We start from the raw sequence: 13,958 nt of genomic DNA on the forward strand, positions 1-13,958 counted from the left end.
ACAGTGTAGTTGGAGTTTCACCTATCCAACTAAGTGGGGAGCATCAGATCATTCCTGAATGTTGCCTTGTAGATGGTGGACAGTTACTAGGAAGATGTAGTAAACTGCACCCCATTAAACTAAAATCTTATTGTTCAGAACAATATAGACATTATATAAATCCACTTAAATATTGAGAAAATTTTAAATTAAAAGTGTTCCTGCTTAAAATTATACTGAATTTGCATATTGTAACAGCACCAGCATTAGGCTGCACAAACAACCAAGTTCAACTAGGTCTTAAATTAAGACCATGCATCAGCATTGCCCACAAATGGCACAAACTCAGGTTCTGCTTTTGAGTGGTGCTCATACTTCCTGACCTAATTAAATACTGCAACTCACTGACAAACCATGAGTATAGATACCCCTTTCTTGTTGCCTGTATAATTAGTTGCATCTACCATTTTCCACAGTAATCACAACTTCTCGACTGGTGTTCTAAAAAGACTAGAGAGTGTATGATAACAAACTACACGACTTGCGAATTTCCATCAACTTCACTAGTCAACGTGAAAACTCAATACCCAAAATAATGTGTTGGAATTCATTATCAATTCCATTTCAACACTGCCAGAATTGTTTCATACAGAAGTTTCAAATTTTCTTCAGAAAAGGCAGTCTTGTAATTTTCACTATACTATAACTGCTGGAGAAGCACAGGGCCTCCCAAACAACATTTCAAAATGAATCAGCCAAACTCACCAAGTTGATGTTATTGGCAATCCTAACTAGCGTCTATACGCCATATTTGCTAGTTACTAAATTAACTTCAAATCCACAGATATGACCTACCATCTACATATCAACATCAAAACGGAGACCTTTTGTCAGTGACTGATGGGGTAAAAACAAATGCAGATGCTGGAAACCAGATTCTGGATTAGTGGTGCTGGAAGAGCACAGCAGTTCAGGCAGCATCGATAGGCAGGTAGGACAAGTCCGGACAAGTTATGGGGACAGTGCTGAGCTGGAATTTAGAACTAGGGTGAGATGGGGGAAGGGGAAATGAGGAAACCGTTGAAGTCCACATTGATGCCCTGGGGTTGAAGTGTTCCGAGGAGGTGCCCTGGGGTTGAAGTGTTCCGAGGCAGATGCCTAGTTTGCAAAGAATAAAGAACATTACAGCACAGGAGCAGGCCCTTCAGCCCTCCAAGCCTGCGCTGATCCATATCCTCTAGCTAAATTTGCCACCTATTTTCTAAGGATCAGCATTCCTGTGCCCCATTCATGTATTTGTATAGATAAATCTTAAAGGACGCTATTGTTCCCCTCCCTACCACCTCCACTACATTCCAGGCACCCACAACCCTCTGCATGAAGAACTTTCCAAGTGTATCTCCCCTAAAGGTTTCCCTTCTCACTTTGAACTCATGACCCCTAGTAACTGAGCCCTGCACTCTGGGGGGAAAAAAGTTACTTGTGATTTTGCAACCTATACCATGTCCCTCTCTTCGGTGAATACCGATGCAAAGTACACATTAAAGCAGCTCACCCATGTTCGGATTCCACACACCTTTTTTGTCCTCGGGTGGGCCAACCCTTTCCTTAGTTACCCTCTTGTTTCTTACATATGAAGGAAAGGCTTTGGGGGTTTTCCTTAACCCTGCTCGCTAAGAATCTCTCATGACCCCTTTTAGCCCTCTTAATTCCTTGTTTCGGATTGGTCCTACATTTCCGATAGGTCCTACATTCCCGATATTCTCTGGGAGCTTCATGTGTCTTCAGTCGCCTGGACCTTACGTACACGTAATTTTTCCTCTCAGCTAGTCTCAATATTCATCTGTCAAAACATGGTTCTCTAATCTTGCCATTTCTATCCCTCATTTTCACAAGAACATACCTTACCTAAACTCTAAATCAATCTCTTAAAGCGTCCCACAAATCAAATGTGGATTTCCTTTCAAACAACTGCTCCCAATCTACATTCTCCAGCTCCTGCTAGATTTTAGTATTGGTGGCCTTACTCCAATTTAGCACTCTTCCTTTAGAGCCACTCTCTTCTTTGTCCTTTGCTTAGGGAATATGTAGTTTAAAATGTACTTTAAAAAGAAACAATCCAAATTCAACTAAGAACAGTAATCTCTGGGTCATGTTTCTCTACCATCAATTAGCAGTATCCAAAACACTGAAGTAAATGGAGACAAACCTTAAGTCCCTAGCCTGAATGCAGATTGAGAGCAATCCGTCCTTACCAGCATAAAATAATTTGTGAATTGTATCCTTAATGAAAGTAAAAAGTCCCAAGGCATTGCAGAAAGATGCAAGTAAAAGGGTTCTTAATTTTGGAGAGATACCTGGGTGAAAGATTCTGCTGCAAGGCAAATTTATGAAGGGATTGAACTCAAACAATAAACACATTTGGGTGGAGTCATTGTTACACCCAATAGCAAGAACCCTAATTCCTCCAAATAGCCTTAAATCAAAACAGCATTCTAAAGATAGGAAGTAAAATAATTTTATATGCTCCACATTTATCTACGGATTAGTTTCAGGGCAGTGATGAACTTGTGGTACTCACCCATAATTTTCTAGGGCCTTCTGGTTGACCTGTTGGAAGCTCTAAGTGCAGATCTCCTCCACTTGAATACATTTCAACTACCTGACAAAATAAAAAACAATGCTTCATGAAGCATTTTTCCAAAGTCCCTATGGAAGAAAAAAGTTGGCCTTTAACAACTGATAATGGAAAATGTCATGTGCGTCACACCAGAGTCTAGACAAATTGGTGAGAAACAGGGGAGATATTGTGGATGGAATGGAAGGGAAGTTAAACAGAGCAACCTCACTGTCTTCTAATCCTACTCTGTGTTGCACACAACTCAAATGTATGCAAATACTAGGCCTTTCTAGGCACTTAAATTTATGTGCTGAAACTTTACTAAAAGAGAGAGGCAAGTAGAACTTGCTACTACAGGAAATGGTTGAAAGCAAAATCCACTGGTACATTTCAGCAGAAACTTGACAAGCATTGGAAGGAGAAGGGAATAGGTAATTAACGTGGCAGATTTGGGTAAAGGGCAAAAGAAAGGAGGCTCAGGTGAAGCAAAATGGACTGGTTTGACCAAATGGCCAATGCCATTTGGTATGTTCCAGTTAACCCTATGTTAGGATTTATGATTTTACTGCACAGAGTAAAGCAAATATTTAGAGCTCTCCTTTTGGCAACAGAAATGAAATCCCAAACAGATGCTGGCCATTTTAAGATGGGGAATAGTGTGAGATTTGAAACTGAAGTGGAGCCACAGTATGCTGTTTTCACTTTAGAGTACCAGTATCTGAACTTTTCCTTCACGTTCTGAATGTGGCAACTCTTGCTGAAATATAATTTAGCAACAGATTCCAGTGGTTCTCATTCTTTCCAAAGAAAGATAGATAATCAACTGGCTCCCAAATAAGGGAAGCAAATAACAGGCTAATACAATTTTGCATTCTGTACACAAGCAGAAGCATGTTCATCTATGGGATGATAAGTGATTCATAACTTTGATAGTGTTTTACTTCTAGTGTTTCGGATTACCTTCAGCAAGTACATACTTACCCCAACCATTTTTTTTTTTAAAAGCCATAGAAGTAAAGGGAACCATGGAGTTCCCACTCCTCAACAGTACAACAGTCTGTCTCCCACTGCACTCACCCAAAAAGATGACAAGTAACATTTTCCAGAAATACATGAGAGTGTCAAGCAGATTCTAATACAGTTGGCCTAATGCTAACAACATATACGACAATCTATTCATATCAGGTTTGCTTTGGTTAATCCACAATGTAAATGTTGTAACCACAATCCTACAATTACATGAACTTGAAAAAAGTTGCACAAACTAACAGTAAACCATGAAAAGAATAACTAGGGAGAGAATAGGACCCCTTAAAAAGATCAACAAGGCTGTGTGTGGAGCCACATGAAATGGGTGGGGGTAGGGGCGGTATTTCACTTCAGTGTTTACTGTACAGGAGGAGATGGAAAGAGAGTGATATCTTGAAGTGTACATATTACAGTAGAGGTGGCACTGGACATCTTAAACACATCAATACCTAAAGTAAATGTAATAACACAAACGTAGTGTAGTGGGTAGACATCACTATTTACAGAAAATACTCATACTGCAGTAGATTGCAATATTTGAGGTAAGTGATTATTGCTGGTTTATCAAAAAAAGTGACAGTTGATAAGGTGCTGGTTAAAACAAAGTTTGCTGTACTACTAGACATCAATTCCAGGAAAATTGAAAAGGTTAGCAAAACCAATAAAATTATGATTGATCCTTAAATTCAACTGAAATCAGTTTGATTTGTATTTACAATTGCTCCTGAAGTTTCTTAAAATAGCACATTTGCAAATGGAAGAAAATCAGATAAGCTCAAATGATTAAAAATCTGAATTACATAATCTCTATAATAGAAAACTATATTGTGTGTGTATATATTATATATATATTTATATAATTATTTGCTTTCCAATTGGTCCTTACAATCAGGTCAATGATGATTAGTGGTCAGTGCTGACTACTAAATGCACCCCCCAAACATGGAATCTCAGATCTGCTACAGTTCTTTATCAAAATTTGACATATTAAACAAAACTTTAGCTGGCTTGGCACGTGAATAAATACGATGCGCAAAGTTTAAGATAGCCAGATCAATTGAGACCTACACAATATCCCAATATTGACTGTGTGCCAGTTTATTACAACCATATCACAATTTGTGGATGTCAAAACTTTGTCTGTTGCATCAACCCAAAGAGTCCTATTTCAAATAGGAGATACAAATTTAAAACAAATCAAAAATCAGACTAGTTATAACCAAGTCCAGAAGTAGCTTCACTAAAACTGGTAACAAGAAAGTGAACGAGGAAAAAGTAATCAATTTCAATTAATTTTATCCAAAAGCTATAAGTCTCAAATGAAGTAACAAAATATATTTAAAGTAGATCAAATAATTTATTTCAACAGTTATAGCCCAATATTGCTCAGAGGAAAAACCAAACACACTCTTGCAGGAGAGAAGTCTGAGAGAGGACCAGCATGGACATGCTTCTTCAGTCCGGCAGCTTCACAACTCTGACTGCTTTCAACAGCCAGACCGTTTTTGTTTTTTAAAAAAAATCAAACCAGTGAAAAGTGGAGCTGGTACAATTGGCCATTCCTCTATCATTGTACAGATGTTTTTTTAAAATCTTGAAAGTCTTTTTCCTGAGGCAGTACCTGTTAGCTGATCTGAGATTCCATGTTTGGGGGGTGCATTTAGTAGTCAGGGTGATGACATTGCTCCTTAAAACAAGGTTATAACTGTCCTTGGTTTTTTTTGTCAGGTGGTTGTAAAAACACAGGTTCCAAAAAGTCTGGGCTTGGATGGATTTTAGGGCCAATTTGATTGTGGCTAACAGGTACTGCCTCAGGAAAAAGACTTAAGATTTTAAAAAAACATCTGTACAATGATAGAGGAATGGCCAATTGTACCAGCTCCACTTTTCACTGGTTTGATTTTTTTTAAAAAACAAAAACGGTCTGGCTGTTGAAAGCAGTCAGAGTTGTGAAGCTGCCGGACCGAAGAAGCATGTCCATGCTGGTCCTCTCTCAGACTTCTCTCCGGCAAGAGTGTGTTTGGTTTTTCCTTTTGTGCCAAGGGATGTTTATGGGGATTGTTGCAAGTATTGGGAACAGCATCATTAAGCTGGTACATTCTGTTGGGTTTTCAGATAGGTTGTTATTCGGTATTCTGTTCTCTTTTGTTTGTTTCATTCGGTAATCTTGTAAATAAATTCTGTTTTGTCTAAAACTAAGGGGTTTGACCAGCTACAATTCTCCTGGGGATTATCCACATTACACCTGCTTAAAACAACGAGCAAAGTTAGAGTCTGGGCTACTTCCTTGAAATATTTTGAGGGGGTCTGGCCTGGTCCATAACAAGAGTCATACAGCACAGAAAAGACCTCTGGCCTATCAACTCTGTGCTGACTTTTCTACACTAGTCCAATTTCCAGCACTTGGTTTCATAGCCTTGAATTTATGCAAAAGATAGGGCTGAAGCACTTGCAACAATCTTCAACCAGAATTGTCAAGTGGCAGTTTTATCTTGCCCACCTCCAGTGGTCCCCTGCATCAGAGATGCCAGTCTTCAGCCAATTCAATTCACTCCATATGCTATCAAGAAATGTTTGGAGACACAAGATTCAGCAATGGCAATGGGTCTAGACAACATCCTGGCATCAGTGCTCTAGAACTTGACACATTCCTGGCTAAACTATTCTTAGGATGTGGGAACCATTGTAAGGGCTGGTATTTATTGCTTATACCCATTAACATGAAGTGCTGGGAGTTGACTACAACTGAGTGGTCTGCTCAGCCAACTCAGGACAGTTGAACGTGAATCACATCATGTCAATCTGAAATGACTGAAGCCAGAATGGGTAAGGATAACACACTTCACTCCTTCAAAAGAGAAGAGTAAAACAAATGGGCTGTACTGAAAATCTGGCAGTTTTATTATTATTAGGGAGAGTTTCAGTCCAGATTTATTAAGTAATTGATGTTCAATCTCTCAAGCCCTTGGAGGAATTTGACCGAGTCTCTGGGGTACGAAATCATTAGTCCAAGCCTCTGGATTACTGGTCCAGTAACATTACACAATTATACTACCATCCCTATTAATGCCCTTATTGCTCACAATTGCTTAATGTTTCAGAGACAAAAAGAAAGCAAACCGAGGATTTGCAAGCACGAAAACTGGGAAAGAAACCTGACTAGATCTATTTCTTTCAAAGATGAACAATTGGCAGCTACAGGGGAGCTACTCTAGATGTTATTTCAAATCCGTCTCACTAAGTAGTTTCTTGATAGCTTGTCTCAATTGCTGTTTTTTTTTAGATACGATACCTCTATATGGTAGCTAATTTGGCCATTTAATTTAGTTTGCTGAAAGAGAAGAGTAGGCTACCGGTCACACTCATTTTCAGTTACACATTCCTGCCACATGACGGAACATCACTTGCTCCAGATCACATTTATTTTAACATTCCCATTACTTAGACAAGTTCAACTTCAAAATCACTGCCAACATTCCAAATCTTCCTCCTGGAAGAAAGAAACTCATTTACTTCTCTCCTTTCTATATTTAATTAAATGAGTCATGAAACTTTTGTTTTATTCTTTCAGAGTAAGCAATCCTATAAAGCTATTCAAGCCATTTCTTCCACCGTGGAAAAACCACTTTCTGACCTCAAGGGTTCTCTTCTGCATTACATGACTAAATTCCTGGCAAAACAAAGCCACTTTTAGAGCTTTTCCAAATTGTTGGCAGACGTACAAGTTGACTCATTCATTTTGCAGTGCTGCCATTGCTGCCACATCCCACGAAACAGGAGCTCCTCTAGTTACTCAGTAAACGCCTCAACTTCTTATTCTCAGCTGGAAGCTCAGGCTTTACAATTTCAGTTTTGCATGTCACTTGTTACTGCTGTTTTCCTTTCCTAACCCATGAGCACAGCTACACGTCAAAAACTTTTTAAAAATTCAGTTCAATTCCTCGAATTGGCATTGCAGGATTTCAAAACTTTCATTGGCTGGTCTCTCAATGCATTAATTTTCAATTCACGTCAAAAATAATTGAGTGAACCCAGATATTTGATCTCTTCCAGCAGAATATGACCATAAACTAGCACCATATTACAAATTAAGCCCCAGTCTTGCAACAGAGTAATATGTTTGATACTAAACATGCTGAATGATGGAAGAGAGGAAGATATGATTTGAAGGATTAGCTTAGCACAGATCTAGGTGTGTGAAATAAAAGCCTTGGAACTGTTTCATTTTGCTTACCAATACTGTTAATTTAAATGATTTGCAAAATGATGCAAATCCTATATCTTCCATATTCAACACCATCAAGCAGAATGCCATTATTTGACTTCACACAACAACACTAAACCACTTGATTTACTCAGTTCCAGTGAAGGTGTTCCTTTTAAATTTTGTCATTTGGTAGCATTCTCCATTTGAATCAGAGGTTGTGGCTTCAAGTCCCAGTCCAAAATCCTTAAAATCTAAAGAAATGTCAAATTGGTATTATTGTGCACAATCATCCTTGATAACAAAACAGTTATTGTTACACTGGAAAATAAATGCACCAGGATGATGTTCCTGCTGTGGAAACAGGTGGTCAAACCATTTCCCTTATATTGTCTCTGACCAATCACCATTCCCCCACCTTCATCTACCAATCGCACTCTCAGCTACCTTCCCCGACCATCCCCACCCCCTCGGCTTACAAGCCTCATTCCTGATGAAGGGCTTATGCCCAAAATGTTGATTCTCTTCCTCCACGGATGCTGCCTGACCACCTCCTCTCATAAGAGTAAAGCAAATGGGCTTTAAATAAAAATCTGGTAGTTTCATTATTATTAGTGAAACTTTTAGTCCAGACCAAACTCTCGACTGATCTCCAGCATCTGCAGTCCTCACTTTTGCCCATTTCCTTTATCTTTCATTTTCATCAGAAACGCTCTTTGTTCGAGTTCGGACCTCCCCGGAAGACAATGTTACGATTAAAGAACAGAAATCTAGACTTGACTACTGGAATACAAAATAATCAATTTCAGTGAAAAGGTCAAACAAAGAAAAGAGTAACCGACCTGTAAAGGTTCACTGTGAGGGTTGTGTATATTTATTAAAGGTGAAAAACTGCTATTTACAGGAACCCTTGCCCCTATAAATGGGCGCAAGCGATAAGGATTTGGTATTCCAACACCAAACACCTGAAAACAGATTAAAAATAATTTAAAAACTTTTTATATATAATATATATCAAACAAAGACCAAGAAATATAAAGAACTCTGGATTTGTGAAGGTATGCAAGCTTTGTCAAACTTGCCAAAACCATTTGGCCAAAAACCTGAATACCTGTATTGTCAAATTACTTTGCGGTTACAAAGTGATTTTAAAATAAATTGAGCTTTTAATCCCTCCCATGCTAATGTTGGTACACAAAACGCCTTCTCTCATAGGACCAAGACTCTGTTCAGAGATCGAGAAAGTTAAGAACCAAAAATGCTCATTAATGAGCATTGCTATTTCGTTAAAGCTGAAAGCAACTAGATTGCAGGAAAGGATTTGAAAAGGGGGACTTCAGGTTTTGCAGACTTCTTTTCTGTGGGGGCAAGGGGAGAGTGAGAGCGAGAGCAGAATAACAGGCAATGTTTCAATCAAACTAAGTAATCTCAAACATTAAAAAGACTCACTTACCTGGTATGTAAATACCCCATGAAGTGATGTATTAATAAATAAAGTATTTTCTACATTTCCCACTACTCTGGCAAGAAAAACTACATCAAAAGATGTGTTTCCTCCAGGTGGAATAATCTATGCAAAAGGAAATCAAAAGGAATTAGTTTCTACAATGTGCAGCTATTAACAATTCCATTTGTTCACAGAATGACAAATGTAGATGTGACGGTGGCTTCCAAAACAGCTATAATTAGAATTTGCCATTTCAGGTAGGATTCTACTATTCTTCTACGATTCTACGTAAACATTAAATATTGACTCCATTTAGTTAATGTCAATGAAAAGAAGAATTTTAAGATTGTGTGAAGGCCTGGAAGAAAAATCTATTTTGCACACTTGTCATGTACAACCTGTCAAGACAAGTAATGCAAAATCTGCCAGGACACCAACACCCCTCACCTTCATCCAGGGTCCTAAACAGTCCTTCCAGGTGAGACAGTGTTCACCTGCCTGTCTTCCAACCATCAGGTGCTCCTGTTGTGGTCTTCTCTACATTGGGGAGATAGAATGTAAACTCGAAATGGTTTGCCAAGCAGCTGAGCCAGTCACCACCCATTTTAATTCCCCTAACTGCCTCCTTTCCAACAAGGCCATCCTTAGCCACCTCCATTTCCCCAACAAACTACACCTCAAGTTGGAGGAACACCACCTCATCTTCCACCTGGGCAGCCAACAGCCTGGAGGACTCAACAGAGTTCTTCAATTTCAAAACGACCTCCCTTCCCTCCCCCGACTCCCTTCATAGCCCCTTCTCATCCCTGCCACGAACCAGATTAATTTCTCCCATTGACCAACCAGGTCGTACCCTTTACCTGTCCCCCTTCATCTATCCCCATTTCACCACCCTCCCCCTTTATCTGCAGCTCCCACTATACCCACTCCCACTCCTGACAGGTGACACCTAAACTGTCAGACTTCTCTACCTCCTGATGCTGCCTGGCTTGCTGTGTTCTTCCAGCCTCCTGCATGTCTCAGCTTTATCAGCCAAAATATAATTTCCATACAGCTTTGTTACACCATCAGAAAATGTACAGCATAGGAGGAAGTCACCATACAAAAGTAAATTGGACAGTATTTTGCCATACCAAAGTGAGCTCTTCCCCAGTTAATTATACTATGTAGTCCTTTTGTACTGCCTTCTTAAATCTCATTATCCATGCTCCCCCATACCACTTCCTCCTCTTGGCCTACATTCTCAAAAACAAACAGGTATAAGCTTCCTTTTTCTTTGCACTGGATACAGTGATTAGAATATTTGACTGAACAGAATACAGCACAGAACCAGACCCTTTGCCAACGACCACTCTGACCAGGTTTCCTAAAGTGAACAAGTCCCACATCCCTCTAAACATTTCCTATTCACGTACCTATCCAAACATCTCAAAAAAATATTCAAAACTGTACTCTGCTCCACAACTTTCTCTGACAGCTTGTTCCACATACACACCATCCTCAGTGTGAAAAGGTTGCCCCTCAGGTCCCTGTTAAATCTTTCCCCTCTGACCTTAAACATACACCCTTTAATTTTGGACTTCCCGATCCGAAGGAAAGGCTTTGACCATTCACCTTATCTATGCCCTTTATGATTTTATAAACTTCTTTAAAAAGGTCATCCCTTAGCCTCCCAAGCTCCAGGGGAAAACAAAAGTCCCAGCCTGCCAATATAACTCAAACCCTTCAGTTTCGGCAACATCTTTGGAAATAGTTTCTGCGCCATTTCAAGTTTAGCAACATCCTTCCTACACCAGGGCAACCAGTATTGTATGCAGTACTCCAAATGAGGCCTTACCAATGTCTTATACAGCAATATGATGACATCCTAATGCCTGTACTCAGTGCTCTGACTAATAAAGGCAAGCATGCCAAATGCCACTTTCACCACCCTATCTACTTGCGACTCCACTTTCAAGAAACAATATATTTGCACCCCCAGATCTTCAGCTTGACAAAGCAGGCAGGGCTTACACAGTTAATGGTAGTGCCTTGGGGAGCATTATCTTACTAAAATACAACAGCTTGGATTTATCTAAATTAAACTCTGCCATTCCTCAACACACGGGCCCTCTTAATGAAGGCCCTATTGAATTTTTCTTCATTGCCCACTATAACAATTTTGGTGTTGTCTGCAAACTTACTAACCATGCCTCCAATATGCTCATTCATATAGCTTACATAAGAAGAATAGTGGACCCAGTACCAAACCTTGCAGCACACAGGCCTCTAGTCTGAACAACCCTTTACCATCACCCTGTCTTCTACTGTTAAGCCAATTTTACATCCAATTAGGTGCCCTCTCTCGATGTTACATGCTATAATCTTACTAACCGGTTAACCATGCGGAACCTTAAAGGCTTTGCTAAAGTCCATGCAGTCAAGTCCATGTCTTCATCTATCTTCTTGGTCATCTCATCAAACAAAAAACAAACAAGTTTGAGAGACATGGCTTCCCACGCACAAAACTATGCTTACTCTCCTTGAATAGTTCTTGCCTTTCCAAATGGATGTAGATCCCTGCCACCAACCAGATTCATTCCTAGGATGTGGAGGTCATGTCTCTCAGAATGCCCTCCAACAACTGACCGGACATCAAAAATCACCAGTCTATAATTCTCTAGCATTTCCTTGAAGCATCTGAAATAATGACAATATTAGCCACCCTCCAGTCTTCCAGCATCTCATGTGTGGCCAATGATGTAAATACCTCTGTTTGAGCTCTTGCAATATCTATACAAATAAAAAGGTTCTCAAAAACAGCTTGATCTAGAAGAAAATTCCTACAGTGTGGAAACAGGCTCTTTGGTCCAACAAGCCCACACCGATCCTCCAAAGAGTATCCCACCCAAACCCATTCTCCATTACTCTACATTTACCCCTGATTAATGCGCCTAACCTACACATCCACACAGTTTGGGCAATTTACCACGGCCAATTCACCTAACCTGCACATCTTTGGATTGTGGGAGGAAACTGGAGCACCCAGAGGAAACCCACGCAGACACAATGTGCAAACACCATACAGTCAGTCGCCGAGGCTGGAATCGAACTCTGGTCCCTGGCGCTGTGAGCCACTATGCTGCCCGGATCTCATTTCTATTAAATCAGTGTTTCCAGTCTTGGGCATTTGACTATGTCTCTCATTTCTATTTAGTATAACTTAGCTGATATTGCTACAATGGCACTAAATGCATTGAGTATATCCTGGTATGATGAATATAAGGAAGGGCACAATTCACAAATAAACTAGATCAGTATTCTTCACTTGTACAACAATATTTACAAACATGCTATATTCAATTCTCAAAGATAACAGAACTACCGCAATTAACAAATTTAGAGTGACAACATCTAAAATGAACGATAAATTCAACAATTAGTAGTGATAATAGCAGATATCCTTCATTACTTGCATAGTAAAATAAAGTATACATTCATCGTTCCTTCAAAATATTATATTACACATGAATTATGTAGAAAGATGAACTTTTGGATTATACAAAATTAGTAATTTTGATTACAAAAAGTGAAAGATGAATTAGCTGTCCATAATCCAAATGTTTTCAATAATAAAATTTCAGAATTTTAGGAATATACAGACACTGAGTTGGCCATTCAGCCCATCAACCCTGCTCCATCAGTTAATACAACCACAGCTAATCAATCACTTCAAAAAGGCTTTTAGCTGTGCCATCCCTTAATCATGTACACCATTAATCAGAAATTTAAGCTCTACCTTAAATATACTCAACAGTGAAATTCCACAGCTTGGTGTATACATGATTCCAACGGTTCAGAACCCTCTGGGCAAAATTATTTTTCCTTGTCTCAAGACCTAAACAACAACAACACCACTTTTTGTAAAATTGTGTCCCTTGCTTCTACATTCCCTGGCAGTGGGACTATTTTACCTCAACTGCCCGCCCATCCCTTTAAGTATTTTGTATGTTTCAGCAAGTTTATCTCATTCTCTGAAACTCTGGAGAATACATGTCCAGATCACCTAATCCTCACAGGATAGTCCTGCCATCCCAGGGTCAAGACTGGTGAACCTTCATTGCACTCTCTATGGCATCAATACCTTTCCTGAGACAAAGCAACTAAAACTCTACAGTAACCCCAGTTCAATCGAACCAAATTCTTATACAAGTGAAGCAAAACTTCTTTACTCCTGTACTCAAGTCCTTTGCAATAAAGGCTACATTCCAAAGCATTTCCAATAGCTTGCTGCATCCTCAAGTTAACCTTCACTGACTTTTTAACAAGGACACCTTGTCAAAGATCCTTTTGCGCATCTGCATTTTTCAACCTCTTCCCACTGAATACTCTACACATTTGTTCTATCAGTGAATAACTCCACATTTTCCTACACTACACTTCATTCACCATGTCTGTCCATATCCTCCTGAACCCACTTTACACTTTCCCCACAAAGCACTGCCTACTTCGCTCTATTATATCTGCAAAATTGGCAATATTGCAATAATATTTGTTGTTAACAGCCGAGCCCAAGTTCCAATCCTGCAGTAACCCACTCAGCCAACGTATGCCTTCTGAAAATCCAAAGTATACTAGGTCCTTTGGTTCTCTTTTGCCAATTTTGTTAGTAGCACCTTCAAAAAAAAAAGACTTCCCAT

At 39.4% G+C, this 13,958-nt stretch overlaps 1 protein-coding gene across 2 annotated transcripts in view; it reads right to left on the minus strand.

Moving 5' to 3' along the window:
- Window positions 1-13,958, minus strand: part of tmem131 (transmembrane protein 131) — a 201,590-nt gene that overhangs the window by 74,864 nt on the left and 112,768 nt on the right. Inside the window, exons 6-8 of one of the 2 annotated variants that reach the window (XM_043692263.1) lie at window positions 9,286-9,402; window positions 8,675-8,797; window positions 2,561-2,641 (exon numbers count right to left, since the gene is read on the minus strand). In XM_043692263.1, coding sequence (XP_043548198.1) covers window positions 2,561-2,641; window positions 8,675-8,797; window positions 9,286-9,402 — 321 coding nt within the window. Of the gene's footprint in view, window positions 1-2,560; window positions 2,642-7,862; window positions 7,959-8,674; window positions 8,798-9,285; window positions 9,403-13,958 lie in introns of those variants that run through there. The other variant, XM_043692264.1, reaches the window with a different exon arrangement.

Source organism: Chiloscyllium plagiosum, chromosome 6 (genome assembly GCF_004010195.1).
Source record: "Chiloscyllium plagiosum isolate BGI_BamShark_2017 chromosome 6, ASM401019v2, whole genome shotgun sequence".
Taxonomy (NCBI): Eukaryota; Metazoa; Chordata; class Chondrichthyes; order Orectolobiformes; family Hemiscylliidae; genus Chiloscyllium; species Chiloscyllium plagiosum.